This window comes from Alligator mississippiensis, chromosome 1 (assembly GCF_030867095.1).
Source record: "Alligator mississippiensis isolate rAllMis1 chromosome 1, rAllMis1, whole genome shotgun sequence".
Lineage (NCBI taxonomy): Eukaryota > Metazoa > Chordata > Crocodylia > Alligatoridae > Alligator > Alligator mississippiensis.
The window spans coordinates 173,062,139-173,086,955 of record NC_081824.1 but is presented as its reverse complement, the minus strand read 5'-3'; the positions used below and the strand labels follow the sequence as shown (position 1 = coordinate 173,086,955).

At 43.7% G+C, this 24,817-nt stretch overlaps 1 protein-coding gene across 3 annotated transcripts in view; it reads left to right on the top strand.

Annotated features, from left to right (window-relative positions):
• The window catches only part of MOCS1 (molybdenum cofactor synthesis 1), a 60,094-nt gene extending 51,343 nt beyond the window's left edge, over positions 1–8,751 (top strand). For 2 of the 3 annotated variants that reach the window (XM_019483070.2, XM_059717061.1), the window contains one exon: positions 2,704–8,751. In XM_019483070.2, coding sequence (XP_019338615.2) covers positions 2,704–3,608 — 905 coding nt within the window. In that variant the 3' untranslated portion in view covers positions 3,609–8,751. The remainder of the gene's footprint in view (positions 1–2,703) is intronic. The other variant, XM_059717070.1, reaches the window with a different exon arrangement.
• The last annotated feature ends 16,066 nt before the right edge of the window (positions 8,752–24,817 follow it).

Sequence of the window (24,817 nt, the reverse complement as noted above, 5' to 3'; positions counted from 1 at the left end):
TATATCTACATATAGGTATAAACTGGGTGCGCTGCCAGAGTTGCTGTGTTACATTCCAGGAAGGGAGAATCAGGAACAATTATTTACAGCACTCTTGCATGTTGCAAGATAACGGTCATTTGGTTTTTGAAGGTGGTGGAAAGTAAACTATTTAAAGTAGGCCCAACCCAATGTAATTTATTAGTACATGCCTTTCAGACTTCTTTCTAATTAACACTGGGAGGAGGGAGTGAGGCAGGATGCAGAGGTAGGATCCATCCAGCTTCTCTTGGAATAGCCGTTTGGTTATATGGAGCCTGCTAAGTAAAATAATAGCAGAAATCTACCCAGTTTCTCCCCAAGTGTTCCACATCTTGAAAGCTAACCGCTGGCATCCCTTGCATAAACAGACCTGTCTCCATAACCGGAGATGAGTGGAAGCTGACACATGAGCCCAGTAGACACGCATAGGAAGCAGCTACAGGATTTCCTAATTTACGTTTTTAATTAATTTCAAAGTTCAGTCAAAGCTATCATGTGAACAATCTGAAGAAGATAGGCAGAGAGAACATGGGATGCATTTAATAAAATCTAATGTTCTGGAAATCACTAATCTGTCTTGTCCTAGCAAGCCAGATCTAGCTTCTTCTCTCAATTACCTTAGCCTAATCTCTTTCTGTAATACAGTATGTCCCTTATTTCCCTTACAGAAATGTTCTTGGAAAGTTGTTCTCTTCACATGTTCACTTTACTCTCCTTAGTTTAAGTATTACCTGCTTCCTTGCTACACCCTTTAAAGTAATGTAAGTTGAAAGTTAATAAACTTAACTTTTCAGGCTGGCTAGTGAAGTACAAAGAGAACATTAGCAAACTTTTCTCTGGTTCATTAGTGGCATTGTACTGTCATTTATAAAATAATCTAGAACTGGCAGGCGTGGTACATGTAGTCTGTTTTAAAGCCGTTTAGGAAATGGGCAATTACCACAGAGAAGTGAGGTCTCACATACTGCTAATTACCTGTTCATCTCATTGCTGTACAGCCAAAAGTAGGCACATTATGCAAAGATGCAGCTCTAAGGGAGTCAATTGAAGCTGCATCTATTTTTCCCCATACCTGAATTAAACTTGCTGCCTTACAAAAATCTAAAGACCATTTGACTTTATGCACACCTCCCTTCCATATAGATATATTGTGTAAACTGATATTTGGAATAGACTTTAATGTGGCTAAACTGAGATGCCTGGAGCATCTACCTCTAAGAGCCAGGTGAAAGGCAGCACTGTTGAGTCTAATAGGGAAAAGGTTAAACAGGCCTTAATCCTCCACTGTAGCTTATGCAATCCAAAGCAATTTAACACTGTGGGAGGTATCTGCCCAGCATATTGTTGCTTACTGCACTAGGTCTGAAAATAAGTATAAGTCTTCCCTTTTCCTTGGGAAAGGTGCTGCAAAGGTTAAGGTGTCCTGTTGCTTTGATTCATCTGAATTAGTTATTGAACTTGCTGGTAAGGAATTCCATATAAAGAGGGACTGAAAGACTATGAGCAAAGCCAAACCAGTCCTTAGCATGGACAAGTCTCTTAAAACAAGAAAGAGCCTGGTAGCCTTGGACGCAGCAGAAGTGGAACACAGTCCTTAAAGCAAATTGTGAAAGCAGGAGTTGACCACTTACCTCATCACTGCCTTTTCTCTTTGCTTATCAAGTGAATCACTTCATTTGGGCATGTAACAGGCTCCTTCTGTCTTGGTGCTTGGCAGTAAGCTCTGTAGAAATGCCAGAGACAAGGGATTAATGCAAGAGGCAGAAGGAGTGCTACTAAGTGAATTTAAAATAAAGTGCCAAACTTAGCAGGCAAAGTTCCTGCTCAGCAGGGTAACTGGTTCAGTGAGGGAATTTGAGTTTCCAGTGACTGAGCTTTAATTGGGGCATACATCATTAACACAGCAAGAGCTGGCAGTAATGACAGATGTTCCCATCACAAAACCAGTCTAGGAACTGGTAGAAAGCATGGTTGCAGCTCATGCCCATTTCCCTGGCCATCCCATGTGCTGGGAGAAGGAGCAAAACAAAGCGATCTCTCTGTACACAGAGAGATGGAAGAGTCAAGAGCAACAGCCAGAGCTCAACAGGGAGGAGATAAAATGAGATAAGCTGGGCGGAGTTATTTGGTAAGTGAAGATGGGACACAATCCCTTCACTGTTTTATCTCCAAAGCTGTTCTCCATGTTGCTTCTCAGCTGCTATTTCTCAAAAGTAAATGTTAATGCTTTATGTTGTGGGTGTCAAAGATATGGCCCATGGAGCCCTGTCAGCAAGCACGCGGTGCTGTCTGTGGGTCTTGGAGTGGACCCACTTGCCATAGATGGTGTGTGTTGGATTAGTGGGGCCTAATGAGTTTGACATCCTTGCTTTGTACTGAAAACCATTTGTTCTTCTTTTATGGACAACTGTACAGTAATGCAGTGTTTTCAGTTCTAGTGGTTGCAAGCAACACTAACAACAAATCAGTGAGTGCTTAGAAGTGGGGAAAAAGGAAGTTTGAGTTTCAGTAGAGAAGTGAATTTCAATTCCAGGCTTCCCAGACATTTTTATAATAGAGCTGTACTCTGCTCCTAATTCAATATGCTATTTAGCTTATCCTTCCAATTCAGGGGTGGGGGCGGGGGGGAAGGGGGTGAGGAGGAAAACTGTGTCTCATATTATTTATCTTTTTCTTCTTCAGAGAAAGCATTGAGTCCATCCCCACTACTCCGAGTTGCCCTGCAGAATGCCCCCAGTTCAAAGCAATGGGGCCACAGCAGACATAGCCACTGGCTGACTCCAGGAGTAAGTTTATTAAAACAGATGAAAAAAGTATTTAAGAAAAATGTGTTTACAGGACAGCTTGCCTTGCCAGCATCTCACCCAGAGCAACAGCAGCTTGTGGCAGGAATTCAGCAAGCTCAGCTGAGAGGCAGTTGCATTGTCCGAAGGAACTTGAGCTCCAGCTTAAACATGAAGTGCCTTAGGACAGAAACTCCTTCCATTAAGCACACTGGCCAAATTGTTGTGGACTCCAGAGGTGCTGCCAGAAATCAGTCAGAAGAGAAGGGTCCAGGGTCTGAAGCCAATACCCGTCATTCTGGTTTTTGTGCCAGTGTACAAGGTGCCTCTGATCATCTGACTCACACTGACCAGGAAGGACGGGCCGCTATGGTAGATGTTGGAGGGAAGCTAGATTCCAAAAGGACTGCAGTGGCCACTGCTGTGGTTCGACTGGGTCAGAAGGCATTTGGGATGGTGGTTCAGAACCAGCTGAAGAAAGGAGATGTGCTAGCAGTAGCCCAAATTGCAGGGATTCAGGGAGCCAAGCTGACCAGCCAGCTGATCCCGTTGTGCCACAACATCCCACTAAACCTTGTGGAAGTCTCTCTGAGCCTGGATGAGAGCAGGTATGCAGTGGTGATCCAGACACGCTGCTGCACCCAAGGAAAGACGGGTGTGGAAATGGAAGCCCTGACAGCTGCCAGCCTGGCTTCCCTGACTGTGTATGATATGTGCAAAGCAGTCTCTCATGGTATAGTCATTGAAGAGGTGAAGTTGTTGAGCAAGACAGGAGGGCAGAGGGGAGACTTCCAGCGAGCTTAGTCCATAGGCATTGGATAACACCACTGGGAGGTCTGGCCCTCTGTGCCCGCCTGCACTAGGCTTGGCAAAAATGCCAGCAGACACCACCTGAAAGACGTGACTTCATCTCTGTATTGCCTAATCATCTCAGTGACAAGCTGGGAATTATGGAACTACTATCTTTTTGCCTCAATGAATTGGTTTTGAGTTTGGTTTTCAGTTGAGAGCTTGACAGCCAGGTTTAAGAGGTTTCCAGGTCAGACCACAACCAGATTTTGGCACTCCTGCTGATATTGCCAGCAGGGGTGCCAAGAATCCAGTTAGGTTATGGAGACTGAGCTTTACTCTCACTGCTCTCAAGCATCAGGGAAGCTTGCATGCTTCCTGTAATCATGCTATGTGTATATTCACATCTCCAGGGCGCTCACTATCTTGGCACTTTTCTTCAATGCTAAATTCACTTGACAAATTTAATATTATTATTGTAATAATACCTTGGATTAAGGGCTATGACAGAAGAGCGGTCCCTCCTTCTCCCCACAGAGGTTAAACTGAGGAGTAACTTCAGAAAGAGACAATGGGAGCAGTTCAAGAGACATGACAACAAGCAAAGATTTTAATAATGTGCATAGACTTATCACCCGACAATACATACCAGTGATGGGATGGGAGCCTAGCTTGCTTGTGACCTGAAATCATAGCTGTTTATTGACTTGTGGGGGGAAAAAAATGCTGGCAGGCATCTCAGCCCAGCCCTAATCTTAAGTGCATTGTGAAGTATGATGCAAAAGAGAGGGAATTTTTGGCCCTCCCAACACTGATTTGCACATCCTGCCCTGTTTCATTACAGGTCCCAAGCCTTCTCCCTGTCTGGTTTTGAATTCTCCCTGCAACTGAGTCATTTCAGAAAGGGTAATAGGTCTATTTATGTCCCTTCAGGGTCTTGAAGGAAAACCATGTTGAGGGTATGTCAGGTTTATTCTGCTAAACATTTTCAAAGCAACATTAAGCATGACCAAAAACAGGTAGCCTTGACACATGTCTCAAAAGAGCCATCAGATTGACTCTGTTTAAACTAGTTGGTGCATACTGCTGTGTACACAGGCTTATAGACTATGGCCTCAAACCTGTTGGTTCTAGTGGGAGTTGCACTCAGATTGTCAGATATTTAAGTGTGCAAGCCCAAGGACCTGAATAGCTTCCATGTAAACACTCAAAAACAGAAGTATATGCCCTAGCTCAACATGTGCTGCACATGAATAAACTGAGGGGTTTATTGCTCCCAGGCGCACATTCAAACCATGTGCCTGGGAGCAATTTATTCATACGCTGTAATTGTGCATGTAAACACGCACTGTGCCTTCCACCAACTGACCATTCCTTTTGACAAATGGGGAAGTAAACATCCTTTTGTTGTTTAACTTTTCAAAGAGAGAAATCCTGTTATTTCTCAAAGGATAAACAGTTAAAGAAGTTTCAAGTAGCCATTTAAATTTTTAACAAAAGCACTTACAATACAACCGTAACAGTTGGTAATAGTGTCACAACATTTTACTTTTCTGAATAGCCCCTAGATCCTAAAGGTATGTGAGGAGGTGAGAATCTGCACCTTTATATACAAGTCCCTAGCTCTCCTGGGTCATGCTGCCAATTTAACAAGGTAAACACATTAAGAATGCTTTAAGAAAAAATACCTTTTCAAATATTTGGAGTTGATAATACTGAGTATTTGAAACTGCCTCTTTTCTATGAATTAACAAAAATAACACTCAATTTTTTAATATATTAAAACAGATTTGTTCTGTTTTACCCATATGAACAATATTTCCTCCTTTACTTAGCTGTCATGATTTAAGTTCAGGATTCTTTCTTCTGCTACAGTTGATGTTAAGTAGCCACTGCAGACCAATGGGTTTAGCTCTGTGCTTGCTTAGGGTTGGACAAACATGCATTTTAGCCACTTTAACAGGGGAGGGAGAATTGATGCTTGGAAGCATGCAGTAGCTGTTGTTGTAAGTGTTTGGTCTATGTGCTCCTACAAGGATGCAAGTAAACTGAATCCTCTGGAAGCTGGATCAGTTTTGCTACTCTTACATTGCTACAGAATCATGCAGGTATAATAGTTGCATCATAACAGATGTAACAATTGTACTGATTATCAAAGGATAGCGATACAAACTGTCTATATCAGGGGTTCCCAAAGTTTTTATGCTGCAGCCTGGCAAACTGTAGCCCAGCAGTTGCAGCTGACCATGGCCAGAATTTCTGGCCAGAAGACGGGTAAGAATACCCCTGTCCTGGGGGCGGGCCAAACCCTGCGCTGCCGTGGGCCACGTGGAAGGAGCTGCAACTTCACCTGGTTCTGGGGGCTGCAGTTTGCAGATCCGCGGCCACATCTGGTCCGGCTGCCGACCATGCTTCAGGCCAGCAGCCGGGCTGCAGCCTAGGGATTGAGAACCCCTGGTCTATACCCTTGTATACTAGTGACATCCTCTTTCTAGAGAAAGATGGGTAGGTCCCCTAAACTTCTATGTAGCCTTTCACCTTCATAAAACTACTGGGGGGAAGGTGGGGGGGGGGGGAGGGAGGAGAAGCAATAATTATACAAAGTCCATAATGGCACCACTGCAAAAAGTTTCTGATAAACTCTTCAGTAACAATGATAACTGGCTACTCCAGTTGCTTCTAACACTTCTACATTTTAACTTGCTATCCAGTATCAATTTTAATACAGAAGTAACCTGCAAGGTCTGATTAAACCATACTTAGATTATGTTAAGTCCCACGGCTTGCACATGCATACACATTCCCACACATGCACAAGGCATACTTTGTACATCTGGTTGGTTTCTTTGAAGACAAGTTGGTGCACACCAGCTGTATATAATGACCACTTGTTTTCCTCATCAAAGCCACAGGGCATGAAAAGTGGCATTTATGGAATGGTGCTTCTGGTGCCTACTCTTTTCTTAACAACTGCAAGAAAATGCCAATCAGAGCTCTTAAATAGGCACTGAGAAGTTAAATCACAACCAATGAGGATGCTCATGAGTAAAAACAGCAGCTTACACGTGTAATCACCACAGCGGGTACAGTACTGATTACTTGCATGACAGAACTTGAAAACACTGATCCAAGGAGTGGCCCATGACTACTATTACTACTTTTAGCACTGGGAAGAGGGGCCTGGAGTAGCAGTATAGATGCACTTTGGCCCAAATCAAGAATTATTAGCGTCTTGGAACCATTAATGTAACTAATAAACCTCTCTTGGTAGGGCTAAATACTGTTTTGTACTGAAGCCACTTTCAAATCTACCAAGAAGAGATTCCTAGAGTAGGATTGGGTATTTGATCTGTGAAATAAAGTTTGGTCATTTGACTGATAAAAAATTGTAAAAAAAATTTTTTTTAATAATTTTTAAAAATGCCAGTAGAACCAAATAATACACAGAAAAAACAAATTTTCCATTAATGTGTCAAAAAACAAAAAAAATATTTCTGTCAAGAAAACTACAAATCTTATTTTTTATTTTTAATTGCTGTAATCTCTGATTAGTCAAAAATATTTTTATCAGTCAGTTGACCAGCTTGCCAACCCTACCTTGGAGCACTTGCCTAGCATATAAATAACCCAGATTCAGACACTTATTTTTTCTAGTAAAATCCTCTAATCACTTAAGTTATAGGCTATGGGAAGTCATTCTCTACTCCACCAGCTGGAGTTGTGTCACTTCTCCTAAAAACACTAATGATTCATGGAGCTAGAGCAGGGGGCCATGAATCTCAGACCTAGTGGTTAGGATACCTACCTGGCAGGGCAAGGCATCCATAGGGACACAGGACTCTCCCATTGCCAGCATAAAATGGGTATGACCCTAGCATGGTTTGTGCAAGGAAGGGCTTGCCTTAGAGGGCTTGGAGCTCTGAATCTTAAATGGAGAGGGTCAGTAGAGAGCAGACACCTAAAAAATAAAAAACCTGCCCCAGTCAGAGGCTTCAGTCAAATCTGTGTTGGTATTTCCTAATAACTATGTGAGGCATGCCCCCGCTCATTGTAATGTTTCTGGTTCTAAGTGGTTACTCCTCCCCATGCATTGCATAGTAATCCTAGACAACTAACTCAGGGCTGCCAATTATATATATGGGCCTAGGACCTGAGGGTGAAGTTGCACATTATGCTTAGCCCGTACTAAATCCCTAGGACGTTAAATGTTAGAACATGCTAGGAGCAGTCGCACATTAAAAGTTCATACTGTTTCTTGCCTGCACGGCTCTGATTTACTATTAGAGGGCTGGTAAGTATGGCCTAAGTGTAATATGTAACTTCACCCTAGGTTCTTTTGTGGATCTGGGCCTTGGATACTCATGGCAAGCTTCCATTCTGAAATGTAGAAGCCCCTGCATCTAGCATTTAGGTGAATTGGCTCAGCCAAGAATAGAGATTTCCTCCTGTGCACCTCTACTCTACTTTGTTCTCCATAGTCAAGACTCAGTTGACTGACTTTCAAAGGCATTTCCATTTATCTAAGTATATCTCTGGAAAACAAAAAAAAGAAAAAAAAAACAAACAGGCTTTTTTCAGCCTGGTTACTTTTAATCTCAGGGCACTTTTTGACACTGGGGGAAGACTAGTTGTATTCATAGAATTCAGGATAGACTTTAACTATCTGACAACTGAGATGATGATGCATTTGAACACAATTTTTTTCTGAAAATATCTATTTTTGGAAGCTCAAGTTGGCTGTCCAACTACTATATAGTAGCCAGTTGGAGAAATAGGAATGTGTACACACAGACTGAATTTCAATCAACTTTTTGTCACAGGTTTTAAGACAAGGGAAAGAAGTTCGATTTTTAATCTGAACATTTGGGGTAACATGACTGTTAAAAATATTTTGGTGCCATACTATTTTTGTGTTACATAATAAAGTCTTGGAACTATGCACTATTATTTTAATATGGAGATAAGATGTTGAAGTAAATACACTTCATCAATTTTTCTAAGAAGAAATGAGCAATAGTATGCAGTGTGGTACTGTGTTTGTGTTGTGGGGGAGGGAATAAAATGGTATGTTACAAATTTACGCACAGGTAAACCAGGGCAGCATTTTAGAGTCTTATTCTCTCCATTACATTTTTAATAAATACTAATTATAACCAAATTGAGTATTTTTGTGGATTTATTTTGCAAAAGGATTTTAAATTACACATAGATATACATTTAAAAAAACTCTCTCTCTCCAAAATGGATTATCATTTTTTAATATATTGCACTTCAAGATAGCTTACGCATGTACCCTGTTACAAGTTTCTACAATAGACAGTGATTGAGCAGTCAGCCAAGATAACAGTTTTCTTATATTAAGAAACAATTTATTTTTCTCTGTAGGATTTGGCCTTTAGAACTGAACTGTCTGCAAGTGCATATGCTTAAACTGAGTAATCAAATAATAGTGTACCATACCACTATAATGTCTCTGTCTTCCTCGTTTTCCACTCTCCAATATACTCATCCACTGAATGGCATTTATTAACATCTAACACTACTTCCTGCTACTCAGTAACATACAGAAACACTGTCTGAAACAAGAAAAATCAAGGGAAGTGATTCTTCTACTCTATTTGGGATTGGTGTGGATTCAGCTGGTTTACTATGTTCAGTTTTGGGCCCTGCACTTCAAGAAACATGGACAGACTGGAAGGAGTCTGGCTGAGAGTGACAAAAATCATTAGAGGTTCTTTAACCAATTCTCTTATTTGCCATGAAACAAAAATGTTGATTTACTTTTGACTCCATTGCATTGACTTTTGCATGCCAGTTTCTGAGGAAAAGTAATAGGTTAAATACTAGAAAGGCCTGTCCTTATGGAAGTAGCTCTTGATAAGCAAATTTAAGTAGGCAACTAAGGAGCTTTTTGTTGCATAATATCAGAAATAGCATTCCTACTCAGCACACAAGAAAGCAAAGAAGGAACCTTTCCCCACCAATAATGCACTAAAAAGCTATGCTGCCCAAACTGACTTCTATGGCCCAAATCCAGCTCCTCTTTAAGGTTGGTAAGTAGCACTGATGAAGCTAAGGTTAGCTATGTAAGCAGTATTTTAAGACCTCCCATAATTAGCAACTGGGGAAAATGGGGCAAGGGGAAAGGAGAAGTGTTTTTCTACCTTTTAGCCCAACAGTTAAGAGTTAGGCACTTGCCCATGAAATAGGAGACTCAAATTCAAGGCTCCTCCTCCCTCCAGTTGGAGTAGAATTGCATCTATATCTTGTTCCGAGCAAAGTGCCTAACCTCTAGGCTATGGGCTAGGCATTGCCAAAAACACCATCTAGCCTTTCTGTTAATGCTGGCCATTGGGCAGTCAAGAAAAGAAGGTCTGTAGGACTAGAAATTGTTTCTTTGTGTCTTAATGAGCTAGGCACTCCCCTTTCAATGTGGGAGGTACCTGGGGTTCTGGTCCTGGCCCTCAGTGGAGTTTCCACATTTTGCATTTAGTATTCATTGGATAAAATGGAGAGACAGCAGTGGGGGCAGAAGCATTCATCAGGAAGTGATGGAAACTTGATAGAGCTAAAGATGCAGAGAACATGAAAGGAAAAAAAATCAAAGCTTACTAGCTGAGGTACCTATGACTCTCCTAGGTAATGGAGAATGGATATCTAATAGGGACGTGTGAAACGGACCATATTCAATTCAGATTTGGCCCAAATTGGGGACAGCGATTAAATTTTTTGATTAAGATCACTGTCCCGATTCGATTTGGCTGAATCTGAAGATTCGATGCTGTTATGGCTGAATCACTAATTCTCTGAAGACACAGCTTTAAACGTTTTTTCTACATACCTTGAGGTACCAGATGCAGCTCATGAACGCTGAGATGGTGGGGCAGATGGAGTGTCTCACAGTGTTCTGGTCTACTGCTGAGCACATGGGGGACACTCCCCCCCCCCCCGCTGTTTCCCCTTGGCTCAGTGATTGGCCGCAGGGGAACCCAGGGTGCCCCCCCCAAACCCAGGAGGCACCAGTCGCCAAGCTGGGAGGAGGATCCCCTGCGCACTCCACGGTGGACCCAGAAGTGGACCAGAAGTGCTTCTGGTCCACTTCTGGGTCCACCGTCGAGCGCACTGGGGACCCCCCCCCCCCCCCGCACTCCCATGGGACGCTCCATCCACCCCAGCATCTCAGCGTTCATGAGCCACCTGGTACCTCGGGGTATGTAGAAACATTTAAAGCTGTGCCTATGTCCGAATAATCGAATCTCTCCAGATCAATTCGGAGGGTTCCAGTTTGATTTGGAGAGATTAAAGGGTCTCCCGATTCGATTTGGATTCAGAGATTCAGCCACCTAATTGAGCTAAATCGAATCAGTAACCAAAGCTTCCCGAAGCCCTAATATCCAAGAAGCCTCATCCATTCTCTGCCAGAGGCCATAGAAAGGACTAGCCAGAGCTTAGAATCAACATGCAGGATTGGGGAGATACAGGTGGTTGTCCCACTGACACAAGTACTGATGATGTTTCAGGATGTACAAAATCCTACATTGAAACACTGCTAGAAAAACCTCATTTTGACAAACTGGAGATGCACACTGACAAAGGGATGCACTAACAGCATGATGCCAAAGCTACATCAACTAAAGAAAAGAGCCTAGTGCTTGCACAAAGACAGCAGAACCCTCACAGATGGCATTATACAACCAAGAGGTCTTGCAGAAACTATGGAGTGCACAGGACTGAGCTACTCCAGTTCTGGGGACCTGGAATGAAACCTTTTATCTTCCCTTTCTGATATCCTCCTCTGGGTCCCCATTTTTGAAAGCCTGCCAAATAGGCATAGCCACATATCCCAAGCCCTCAAACTGTAACCCTACTCTAAAAGGGTCATACCAACCCTGATAGATATCCAAGGAATCTGACTTTCTTATATCTCAACAATGCTCATAGATCTCATCAGACCATTAATACATCATTTAATTTGATCTTAGAGGTAAATAATGCACTTCACAGCTATTCTCATAACCCCTGCTTCCGTGGACACAAGAAATGGGGGAAATGTTTGTGGCATTGCTTTCTTTACCCACCGTAATACATTTCTTAGTTTTCCCTGCCTCGGTTCCCCCCCAAAATGTCTCTCTCTCATGCTGTCTGCCATTGCTTGTTTAGCCTTTGTCTTCTGGTAACCACCTTGCCCCATTCTCCTACTGGACTGAGATGTGGAAACTTAGGCCCGGATCATGAGAGGAAGTCAATGAGAAACAAAGCCAAATACCTTTGAGGGTCAGTGAGAGGGAAGATTGGTTTTCTAATATCTTTTATTGGATTAAAAGATGGGAGAAGATGGATGGGAAAGATGTTAGACAACCTTTTAAGAACACCAAAAGGATTGGTCCAATAAGAGATTACCAAACAAACTTTGTTTCTTGCTTATTCCCTGCCCATCACAGCTACAGCTGTCCAGTCCTGCTTTATGTTGGGCTTTAGCAATATAAATAATTGGCCAAGCGTTCCAGTGTGCATAGGTGCCTTAACCTGCAACACATTTTAACAAGGACCTGATGAAGACAGCACAAACTAGGCACCCCCAAAAAGTACCAATTGCTTTCATAAACCTCTTTTGTTTTATACTATATAGTATGAAGTTCTGTCCCCGTCCCCACCACTATATAGTAATTCCAATTAAGACCTGCAGAATCTAAGCAGAATCACGTTGTTCACCTATATTTACCCTTCAAAGAGTTTCAGCTACCATTATGTCTTAGTGAAGTTATGTGGGCCTGTGATAGTTTTTAAAGGACTGTACATTTCTGTGTGCATTGGCCAGGAAGTAGGACTGCTAATTAGTCAAATAGAAACACAACTCACTTCACTTCTTTTACTACAACTTGGTTCTAAGAGAAACCTAAAGTTTCAGTGAACTTAAAAATGGTTAGAGCAATTGCTGGTTGAAACAGGCTAAGAAGCATATCAGGTCCACATCCGACTCATCTTTCCATCAGGTACCTGGAGGACCACGTTGTACAAAATAGTACAACAAATCTACTGGCAAGTGTACACAGTTTAGATTAAGAAAGAGTATCACCTACTGGTACTCTGGAGAACTGGTAGCAACAGGTATATTTAACTTGTGTAAATCATAGAAAAATAGGCTGGAAGGGACCTCAGAGATCATCTAGCCTAATCCCCCGCTCAAGGCAGGATCATCCTAGACAAATGCTTGCCTATGCCTAACCTATGCTTAAGAACTTGCAATGACAGATTCCACAGCTTCTCTAGGTAATCTGCTTCACTGCTTAACCATCCCCAGCACTGAAACGTACTTCCCAGTATCCAATGTAAATCTCTTTTGCAGCCAATTAAGCTCATTTCTTTTTTCTGTAGTCTCAGAGAATATTTGATGTGGTATTCAAATATGTATTAATGCCCACTCTCCCAGTATTCTCTTCTCTAACCTGACTAGTTCCAATTTTTCCAACTTTTTTCTCTTCCTATATCTTGTTTTCTAGCCCTTAAATTATTTTTGTTGATCTCCTCTAGACCCTTCGGAGAACAGCAGTGGAGTGGAGAGATGAACAATGGGGGATTTCACATCCTGGCTCTACAGTCACACTCTATGTGACCTTAGATAAGTCAATTAGCTTCTGGGTTACATGGGGATAATCCCTACTTCATAAGGCTGTTGTGAAGCTTAAATTTATTCATTTTTACAAATAGTTTCATAAGTTCATAGATTCATAGATGTTAGGGTCGGAAGGGACCTCAATAGATCATCGAGTCCGACCCCCTGCATAAGCAGGAAAGAGTGCTGGGTCTAGATGACCCCAGCTAAATGCTTATCTAACCTCCTCTTGAAGACCCCCAGGGTAGGGGAGAGCACCACCTCCCTTGGGAGCCCGTTCCAGACCTTGGCCACTCGAACTGTGAAGAAGTTCTTCCTAATGTCCAGTCTAAATCTGCTCTCTGCTAGCTTGTGGCCATTGTTTCTTGTAACCCCCGGGGGCGCCTTAGTGAATAAAACCTCACCAATTCCCTTCTGTGCCCCCGTGATGAACTTATAGGCAGCCACAAGGTCGCCTCTCAACCTTCTCTTGCGGAGGCTGAAAAGGTCCAGTTTCTCTAGTCTCTCCTCGTAGGGCTTGGTCTGCAAGCCCTTGACCATACGAGTGGCCCTTCTCTGGACCCTCTCCAGGTTATCCGCATCCTTCTTGAATTGCGGTGCCCAGAATTGCATGCAGTACTCCAACTGCGGTCTGACCAGCACCCGATAGAGGGGAAGTATCACCTCTTTGGATCTATTCGTCATGCATCTGCTGATGCATGATAAAATGCCATTGGCTTTTCTGATGGCTTCGTCACACTGCCGACTTGTGTTCATCTTGGAGTCCACTAGGACTCCAAGGTCCCTTTCCACTTCCGTGCCACCCAGCAGGTCATTCCCTAGGCTGTAGGTGTGCCGGACATTTTTCCTCCCTAGGTGCAGCACTTTGCATTTCTCCTTGTTGAACTGCATCCTGTTGTTTTCTGCCCACTTGTCCAACCTGTCCAGGTCTGCCTGCAGCTGTTCCCTGCCTTCCGGCGTGTCCACTTCTCCCCATAGCTTTGTGTCATCCACAAACTTGGACAGAGTACACTTCACTCCCTCGTCCAAGTCCCTGATGAAGACATTAAAGAGTATCAGTCCAAGGACCAAGCCCTGCGGGACCCCACTGCCCACACCATTCCAGATCGAAACCGACCCATCCACCACGACTCTCTGGGTGCGACCCTACAGCCAATTCTCCACCCACCGGACTGTGTAGTCATCCAAGTCACAGCCTCTTAACTTGTTCACCAGTATGGGGTGGGATACCGTATCGAAGGCCTTCCTGAAGTCTAAGTATATGACATCCACCCCTCCTCCTGTGTCCAGGCGTTTCGTAACCTGGTCATAAAAAGAGACTAGATTAGTCAGGCACAATCTGCCTGCTATGAACCCGTGCTGGTTTCCCCTCAGCATAATTTGTCCTGCCGGGCTCTCGCATATGTGAGCCTTGATAATTTTTTTAAAGACTTTGCCAAGGATGGAGGTGAGACTGACTGGCCTATAGTTGCCCGGGTCCTCCTTCCTCCCCTTCAGTAGAACTAGTCAGTGTTACTAACAGAAGCATACCAGGCAGCTGTGCACCCATGGAAGTAACAGTGCATGGGGCAATGGCAGTTGACAGGCTGCTGGCAGTGCTGGCATGGCCAAATGACTGCTATTTTTGTGTTCCCTACCCCAAGTGAGTACCTGGGGCTGCTGCCCCAGTCACTCTCCCTTAGTTATGCTACTGGGTAGCAGAGGTGCCATTTGTCTGTGACACTTGGTACAAAATTTAAAGGAAACCAAAAGCTAGTTATTCTCAAATTCTAAGCCCTATTAAACCCCAGATGCACAGCTTGTGTCTACATTCTTAACACATACTACCATGCTACACATTTTTTTCTTCTTAATATGCTTATAGTTGAAAATGGGAATTTCATTCAAAACATGTTAGTGTAATTTCCAGTATACTTGGCTAAAAAGAGCACAAAGCCAGTAAAAGCCAAGATGATTACGGTTGATGTGGGTGGCAAGCAGAGGTGCTAATTTGTCTTTATGTTTGGAAAAGCACATATTATCATTACATGCGACAGCACATGCAATACTGCTACATTAAAAGTGTTGTAGGCCTGCTTGTGGGATGGCTCTGCTGAAGTCAATAATGCTGTTCAGACTTACACCAGCTGAAGATCTAGCAGGTAATTTTTTGTTCTCTCTGTGTGCTTGTGTTTGGGAAAATGTGATTGCATCTGGGCAGCCTTAACATTGCATTACTGTCACTTCCTTTAAATATATAAGGCATGCTTAGTGTGCTTGCTGAATGCTTGAGTCCATCTGGATACTGTAGTCCGCAGGTTTGTCATTACCCTAAAATAGAATAGTTTTCTGAAAGCATACTGTTAGGTTTACAATAATTTGGATTTTTAAGAAGTATTAGCTTTACAGCTGAATACAAGGCATGACCTGTGGCCTAGTAATGCAGCTGACCACAAGGCAGAATGATAGCTAGGCCTTTGCTTGTGTCAAGTAATCATTTTAACTGCAACAAGCATTTTCTGAGTTAAAAAGTGAATCTGTGTCTGTGTGCTAAAAAAAATCAGCTACAGCAAGAAGTAAGATAAGACAGAGAAACCATTGTTTTGAGCTTACTGGTTGTGTCCTTGAGAAGTATCTTCTACTGTGTAAGGTTTTGCTAACATAATGTTACTGTTACTTAACTTTTAGCTTTTAAAAAGTGCTAGTTCAGCTTAATAGAAATATGCTGTTACAAAGATTTGTAGAGCACCGCCCCAAGTATTGCTTTTTGTTAACCATATAGTCTTGCTTTGTTATAAGAAGTATAAAAGATCGCCTCACCCTTGAGGGGGGGCCATTTTGCCTTTTGCTGGCTTTATGGTCTTTGCTCGAGCAAATAAACAGCTGTCTTTCTTTACCCGCGTTGTCTGTCAATCAAATTACAGCTAGACAACAGACCTTAGGGAGGTTTCTCCCACCACAATACAAATCATAATGTAAGCATCACTTCTTGTCCACACCCAACTCCAACCTCTCCTACCACCCACAGTCTTGGAAATATAGTGAGCTGCACTTCCTCGTCCTAGGTCTGATGCTGGATACAAAACTTGCAGTTGTATATGGCTCATTTGGCTTTTGTGCATCAGTTCCTGGGGCCATCCTCAGTGAAGAAAGAAATAAGCAGAGATGAGCAAAGGAAGTAATTTCCGCTGCCCTTGAAGTTGAGTTTCTCCTATTGCAGCTGGCAATTTGAGAGGTCCCATTCTGCCAAAGTGGAATCTTAATTGGGTTCAGTGGAAAAGACAAGCAGCTGCCGAGGCCTCCATGAACCTGGGTTTACAGAGACACGGGGCAGTACTGACTTAGTCCCACTGGGAAAGAGACGAGGGGCCTGTGGAGATCTCACTACAGCTTACAAAATATGCCTCAGTGTAAGCCAGATGCTTTACATTGACAAAGGGAGCAGGCAGGAGATGAAGAGGAAAACACAATGTTGTATGCAGAGACCACAAGCCCCAAAGCCAACCATAGGCAGAAAGGTCAGACACGAGGTCCCTTCCACTGGCACACAGCCAAGGCTATCAGGACAAGATAAGCTACCAGCAAAGTCAAGAGGCAGCTGGCACTCTTAGTCTTGTCTTCAGTCAGGATACTACAGCTAAGCTGTAACAACATCAACAACAAAGTCCTTCAGGTACATAGGGAGTAAAAAGAAGGTGCAGGGTAGCATAGGACCCCTTCAGGGCAAACTAGGGCAATTTGTGACAGATACGTGGGACAGGGCTGAGTTCAATGAGTTTTTTGCTTCTGTATTCCTGAACATGGTTCGAGACAAATCTCCCAATTGAATCACAGACAGGCACAAATGGGACACCAGCCCATCAACTGTTAGTGCCAGCTTGGTGAAGAGGCATTTGGAAGGACTGGATGTGTTTAAGTCAGCAGGTCTGGATGATCTTCATCCAAGGGTGCTGAAGGAATTGGCCAGTGTCATAGCAGAGACACTGGCATGGCTGTTTGAGCACTCATGGTGCTCAGGTCAGGTCCCAGAGGACTGGAAAAAGGCCAATGTGGTCCCTATTTTCAAGAAGGGGAGGGAGGAGGATCCAGGTAACTATAGACCAGTTAGGTCTTATCTCTATCCTTGGGAAAACCTTTGAAAAAAATGTTTAAGGATCACATTTGTGGGAGTCCAGCAGGAAAAATAATGCTGAAAGGTAACCAGCATGAGTTCATAGCAGGTAGATCCTGCCTGACTAACCTTGTTTCTTTTTATGACCAGGTCACAAAATGCATAGATGCAGGAGTCGAGGTAGATGTCATTTGCTTGGATTTTAAGAAGGCCTTTGATACGGTATCTCATCCTATTCTCATCAATAAACTGAGCAGCAGTGACATAAATGATTACACCATCAGGTGTGTGGAAAATTGGCTTAGGAGTTCACCCAGAGAGTGGTGGTGAATGGGTCGGTATCAACCTGGAAAGGTGTGGACAATGGAGTCCCACAAGGCTCAGTCCATGGACCTGTGCTGTTCAGTGTCTTCCTCAGTGACTTGGACGAGGACATGGAGAGTACTCGGTCCAAATTCACAGACAATACCAAATTATGGGGTAAAATTAATACAGTAGAGGATAGGGAACAAATCCAGGCAAGTCTGGACAGGTTGGATAAATGGGCAGAACAGAAATGGGTGCAGTTCAACGAAGACAAGTACAAAGTGCTGCATTGAGGGAGAAGGAATCATCAACGCACTTACAGGCTGACCTCCTCAGGGAAGGGATGACCTTCTCAGCAGCACAGTAGTGGAAAAGGATCTCGGAGTCATAGTCAACACCAAGATCAACATGAGTTGTCAATGTGACAAAAGTGATCAGTAAAGCTAACCACACTTTATCATGCATTAGCAGGTGCATGACAAACAGGTCCAGGGAGGTGATACTTCCCCTCTATGAGGCATTGGTCAGGCCATAGTTGGAGTACTGCATCCAGTTTTGGGTGCTGTACTTCAAGAGGGATGTGGACAACCTTGAGAGGGTTCAGAGGAGGGCCACTCATATGGTTAGGGGCCTGCAGGCAAGGCCCTATGAGGAGAGACTGAGGGCCCTGGATCTCTTCGGCCTATGCAAGAGAAGGCTGAGAGATTATCTTGTGGCTGCCTACAAATTCATCGGGCTGGGGCAACAAGGAGTAGGAGATGCTCTGTTTAACAGGGCACCCCTTGGAGCAACTAGGAACAATGGCCACAAACTGATGGAGAACAGATTTAGGTTAGACATCAGGAAGAACTACCTTATAGTAAGGGTTGCCAGAATCTGGAATGGGCTTCCAAGGGAGGCTAGACAAGCACCTGACTGGGGTCATGTAACCCTAGTGCTCTTTTCTGCCCATGGCAGGGGATCAGACTTGATGATCTACTGAGGTCACTTCCAACCCCAACATCTATGAATATAGACAAAAAGACTTCTTACTGCCTTATAATAGAGGCCAGCAATGTTTTCTGAGTAGGGACCAGATGCTGAGCTCAGGTCTAAGGCAGCCTGGCACTAGGACCTGGCTTCCTCTGCTGCTTCTCCCTGCCACCTAGCTATGCCATGGAGTAGACAGAGCTTCCCCTCCACCAAAGCCTCTGATGTTTGCTGCAGCATGCTATGGGCAGAGCCCCTGCTGCCAAAGTCAAAGCTCTGTAGGCTGTATCTAAAAACTCCATTGGCTTGATCAGACCCACAGACCGGAGGTTACAAAACCCTGTCCTACAAGGTTGGAGTGGCCCTACTGTATAAGAAGGCAAAGAGTAGAGATGTGTTTTCAAAGGCATCTCAGACATTAGTTTGAAATCTTAGTCTATACTAAATGAAGGCTGGGATAAAGACCCTTCAAGCAGCCTGGCTGCTTTAGGGATAGCTTTTGACATGATACTCTTTAAGCCCTAAACCCACGGACATTGGTAGAAGTCACTGAGGACACTTTTGTTTCTACAGCTGGACCACGCTACCATTTTTATACCTGGTCTACCCACCTCTTAGGGTTTAATGGTGTTTCTGGGAACTGCCACTCCCACCTAGTGTTTGATAGAGGATGGGAATTGTTATTTGGAAAACTGTAGGTACACAGAAGCAAATGAGGTCTCAGTCCAACTCAGCCATGCTGATGCATCCCAAGTGGCAGTAGTGCAAGCCAGGATCACACATATAGTAAGAGTGAACTGAATAGCCAGCAGATTTTCCTTTTCTCTCTACCCTTCATATGTTAGGGGGGTGTTCTTTGAGGACACTAAACCACAGGATGAAAATCCATAGGTCCAGGCCACGTTCTGGGCAAATATTTGGATGATAGAACAAGTTGCTGTCCTTTGTCCTGAATCTTCTAGCTTTGTGGCCTAAAGCCTGAGTAATGAGTGGCCATCTGCCACAGCCCCACATGGAGGAAAGTGGGAAGAAAAGGATCTATGGTTTATCTTAGCTTCAGTGCTTTATTGCACCCAGTGGTCAGTATGAAGAGGCTGATTAATCCAATAAAGATCAGATATTAGGTAAGGAGTAGCTCTGATCAAGCCTCTCTGCTGTTCCCAAGAGCCACAAGGTTACTATGCTCCAGGCATGAGTTTGTAGCATTTTATTACAAGTGGAGTCTGACCAAAATGTAGCCCTGATCTAACCCCAAGGGCCACTGCAGATTTACCTATTTACCCTCCACTCCAGAGCCCCTTGGTTATTTAACTACATAAGATCAGATGAAGCAACCAAGCAAATAGATCCAAAATTGAAAGTCCTAGGCTTGTTTGCAGGGCATTCAAGGTGGAGGTTTCTGCGTGTCTCTGACTCAGAGCCTCAAAACTACCTGCACAGGTTCAGCAATTCACTTGACCTATTGACCTCTTGCAGCTGGAGTTACTAAAGAAACTTAACTTTTTGCTCCAGAATTTGGCTCCTGGGCCAGGTGAAGAGGCCAAATGCAATTTTTCTACTTTCTAATTTTGTTGGTTGACACACGGGGCTGGGAGGGAATTCCAGCCCCCTTTTCTGCAACACGCGTGTGGGGTGTGTATTTTGTTTGTTTGTGACTTTTTAAGCTTTCCTCAGAGGCATTGGATGTTGGCTGCTGCCAAGGCTGAGGACTTTGACTGGGGAGTGCCAGTGTTCCTGCTGGGACTTAAAGCTGGAGGCTCCTGGCTAGAGGGTCTTACCACTCTGCTCAGGGTTAGGTCGATTACTGTATTTGGCATCAAGAAGGCATTTTACCCCATGTCATATGGGTACATACTGTGTGGGGGTTTGCCTTTCTTTGTAGCCATAGCATGGCCCTCTGCTTGAGATCTCATGTGCATATTAACAACCTTTTACAGAAGCAGGACATTGGCTGCAGTGGTTCTGCTTTACCTGTGGCAGGCCAGGGTGCTTTGTCTTGCATTGCATCAGGGTTGGTGGTTGTTTTACTAAGAGGTTAGATTATGACTTATATAGGATGGTTTGGTTAGGGATGATCCTGCCTCAGGCAGGGGGTTCGACTATATGATTTCTATGATTAGCATTGCACAGAGGCCTTAACAGGCATGTTCAATATACTAAACCCAAACAAAGCAGAGGACAGAGTTAAGGTCCTGAAAGCCCTCACGAACTAAGCCAGCTAGTCCCTTGGCTGGTTCTGGATTGACTGGGGATGCCACCTCATGATGCTAAGATCTTAGACACAGCAAAGGCAGTAGCAGTAACACTAAGCCAGCTCCAGGGAGATCAGGTAAGCCAAGGATTTTCAAAACTTCCCTGGAAGAACTCCAGCTGAATGGATGCAGCTGAAAGGTTTCACCTCACTTTTCCTCTGTTTCAAGGTATTTTTATTTATTTAGACTTAATGAATACTTGGGAGTATGTATGGATGGGGAGGGAGGGGAATCATGAAAGGAGAGGGAAGCAATGCAGCCACTGTATCTCCACAAAGTGGTTCCACATGCAAGCAAGGCTGGGCTTGACTTGCTGCTGCGTGTTTTGCAGTGTGGTTTTGGGCAGCCATTCCACCTCGACAAAGCTGTTATTTATTTACTTAAAGACTTGCATTCCATGGAAAAAGATGCCCCAAGATAGCACTGTGTTTCTAAAATTAAACCCAGCTGGTTGGAAAGGAGAAGAGAGCACGCCCATTGAGCCATCAGCAGCGGCAACAAAGCTTGCAGTGTCATTGCCGCCTCCTGCAAAATATTTTCCCCCCTCTGAATTCAATGCCGAGCCTGAGTGAAAAAGTCCTCTGTGTCTTCAGTTGAGCAGTGTTAGTGGTACAGCTCTTTGGAAGGCTGAGCTTTGCTCAAATACATTACTCAAAGATCACAAACTAGCTCTAATAGAACTGGTGTGCAAGGAGTATATTAAAAAATGCTTTGCTCTCATAGACCTCAGACCAGTCTAAGTTCTTGTTCCCCTGTGGATTCGTTACCTATAAATCTTTGGCTGACACATGTTTGTAGTGCAATCAGGAAAAATTTCTACAATGTAATTTACAGGCCCTTGCTGCATTCCTGATCTCCATCTCCTATCTAATCTAGCCAAGGGTTTCCTTTAGTTCCTATATCCATAGACTGTGCCTCTTGATGGCCAAAGCCATTTAACTGCAGCTCATTGTACAGTTGAATTTGCTAATCTATGTTAGAAACACTTCCAGGTCAACCATTTTAAATGAAAATATATGCCCTCTTGGTACTAACAGGACTGAACTCATTGTTAGCAAAGGAATGGGAAACAAGCTTTTTGCTTCTCACCACTTCCACTAGGTTGTTTTCCCCATTGGTTTACCCTCTGTTTCACTTTCTGGCTTTCATGTTCATAGTCTTTCCACATCACTGCAACAGTTGGCTTAATCATTTCATGACCAGCCCTAAAAGGTGTGCGCAGAAGACAAGGGAACTTCATAATTCAGGCCAGAAGGTGACTGCTGCAGGGGTTGAGAAGGAAATGTACCTCAGCCTATTTCCCTCCTTTGTACTAGAATGATAGGATTGCTAAAGGGGCATACAGCATTGTCATAAACACAAGGACACACTAAAAAACTGCAGGAGGGCAAAGCACACTTACTAGTGAAAATCTGAAATGCTTCAAGGCCCCTAGTACATCCTTCTAGCTGCCAAGCCACATGAGTCTTTTGTGGCACATGGACGTTTGGCAGTTCACAATTTAATGCAATGGTTCTCAACCATTTTAGACTCCAGGTACCCCCTTGTTAGACTCAAGACACCACTGCTCAGAAAATGCCAGCTCTTAGCTTTCACTGTTTGTTTTTACTATGGGAAAGTAATAAAGTGATTCTTCTTTTGCAAAGAATTCAGAAAGACAACAGGTCAGAATGATTTTGATGAGATGGATTCTTGTTTGAAATCCCGGGTTTTATCTTGCGAATCGCGTGTTGGTATTTGCACAGTGCTAATATATTTGCAGCATGCTATGGCACCCTTAAAAGGATCTCTCAGCACTTTGGTTGAGAATCAGTGATCTCCTGGGATCTTCACACATCCAGCTGGGCTGCCTGTAAGATACACTTCCTATTTCCAGACACTAGAGGCTACTGTGGTGCTTGCTGTGTGCTGAGGCAGCAAGAAGGACACAGGAAAAGAAAGGTGGCCGTGGTGCCAGAGAAAAGCTTAGAACAGGGAGATGAGAAAAAGTAGAAGGGCAATATTAGGACAGGATCTCAAAGGGACAGAATGGGGAGGCTGGAAAAAAAAACCATAACCCACTTCTTTCTATCTGTCCTAATAAGGCTTTTCTCCCAAGCCCTTTACCATTTTTGTTGCCTGCCTATGGACCCCATCTAACTTTCCCACATCCTTTTAAAATATGGAGTCCAATACTCTAGATGAGGCCTAACTGGTACCAAGTAGAGGCACTATCACTTCCCCCGTCACAAACCTATTGTCCCTGTTGATGCAGCCCACAAATACATTTGTCTTTTGTGCAGCTGCATCACACTGCAGTCATACTGAGCCTGTGATACACCAGCACTCCTAGATCTCTCTGCATAGTGGCCTCATGCAGCCAGTTACCCATTTTATATTTGCACTTTTGGTTATTTTTCTTGAGATGTAGGCACCTTGCATTTGCTGGATTGAGCTGATGCTGTTGGCTTCAGCTCAATTTTTCGATTTATCAGGATAGAATTGCATTCCTGTTCTCCAGCGTGTTCGCAGTCCTTCCCAGTTTTGTGTTGAGCAGATCTGCAGACAAGCTCTCTATCCCAGCATTCAAATCATTAGTAAGCACATCGAACAGCACCAAGCCCAAGACAGACCCCATGGGGCTCTGCTTGAAACATCCTGCCATTCCAATATGGATCCATTTATAATTACTCTTTGCTTGCTACTGAGCCAGTTGCATTGTTTCCAGCTTGTTCACATGTAACAATTAAAATGTAACAGCTGCTAGCCTTGGAAACAGCTCCAAATGCATGTGTCCATACCCAGAAAGGGAACTACCCCATACATGGGCCCAAGATGCTTACACATCATTGATCCATTTGCCCATAACTGTAGCATTTTGTCTTTTAAACAGATCCAGATCAGAGCTTCTCAGTATTGGTCTGGGTCCAATCTCCTCTTGCTCAGGGTGATCTGGATTTAGCCACTTTGGACAGTTTAAACATTAAAAGATAAAACTTTTAAAATATCTCATTTAATCCCCTTTCTCCCGCAAGCTCACTTCCAGGTTATGTCATGCTGGGTGGCATCCCTCTGGGTCCAGCTGAGAGGGAATTAATGGGGAGCAGACAGGGAGCTGGCAGCTGCTTCACAAGAAAGGGATCTTGATTATGGGAGAGGCTAAGATTGCAGATTTGGAGCCTCTCTTTGACCTCACTGCCAAGCAAAAACGTGCCAGCTGGTGTCTCCCAGTGCTGGGATGAGAATTGGGCATGAAGTGAGCACTCCAGGCCTTAGCCACAGTTGACTGTAGTTGAAACAGCTGTGGTTATTGCAGTTGGAGAGTGGCTTTTGTGGAGAAATGCTGCATGCTCCCTCTGGTTCCAGAGGCTGCATTGACTCTCCAGTTGGGGAGGCTAGGGCTTGGTCTGAGAATACGTTATTCAATTTGAAAGGAACTAGAAAGAAGGGGGAAGGTCACTTTCTAAGACAGGAATGTTCCATTTGCTCACTCAGTTAACCTGGCCATAATACTACACTCAATACGGTGGGGAAGAGATGGGGCCAAATTCCACTTACAGTAACAGCAGGGTAATACATGCCTAGGAATATTGCCTTGTTCAAGCAAGCCATTGCCATACATGGGGTGTTGGAAATCTTCATGCTGTGGGGGAAAGGAAGCCTACGGTGGGTGGTTATAGGATAACCTAGTCTTGGGGAAGGTATAACCAAGATTTAAAAGCATAACCAAAATTATCAGAATGAACACATGATATTTCCCCTCAGAAAAGTCAATCTCAGATATGGCCCTGAGACCATGGGTATGAACAATTTCATGTGTTAAAAGGGGATGGAGCACAAGTATCTATAAGCTATTCTTTGGTAACCAGAGTGTTTGCTGTCACTGTGCAACAGATAAAAATTAAACTATAGTAAATTAAGTGGCCAATGAATCCCCAGTGACTTGTTTGACACTTCACCCTAGGTGAGGCTCCCAAGGTCCATCCTGGGGACTATTAGTATGAACCATCCACCT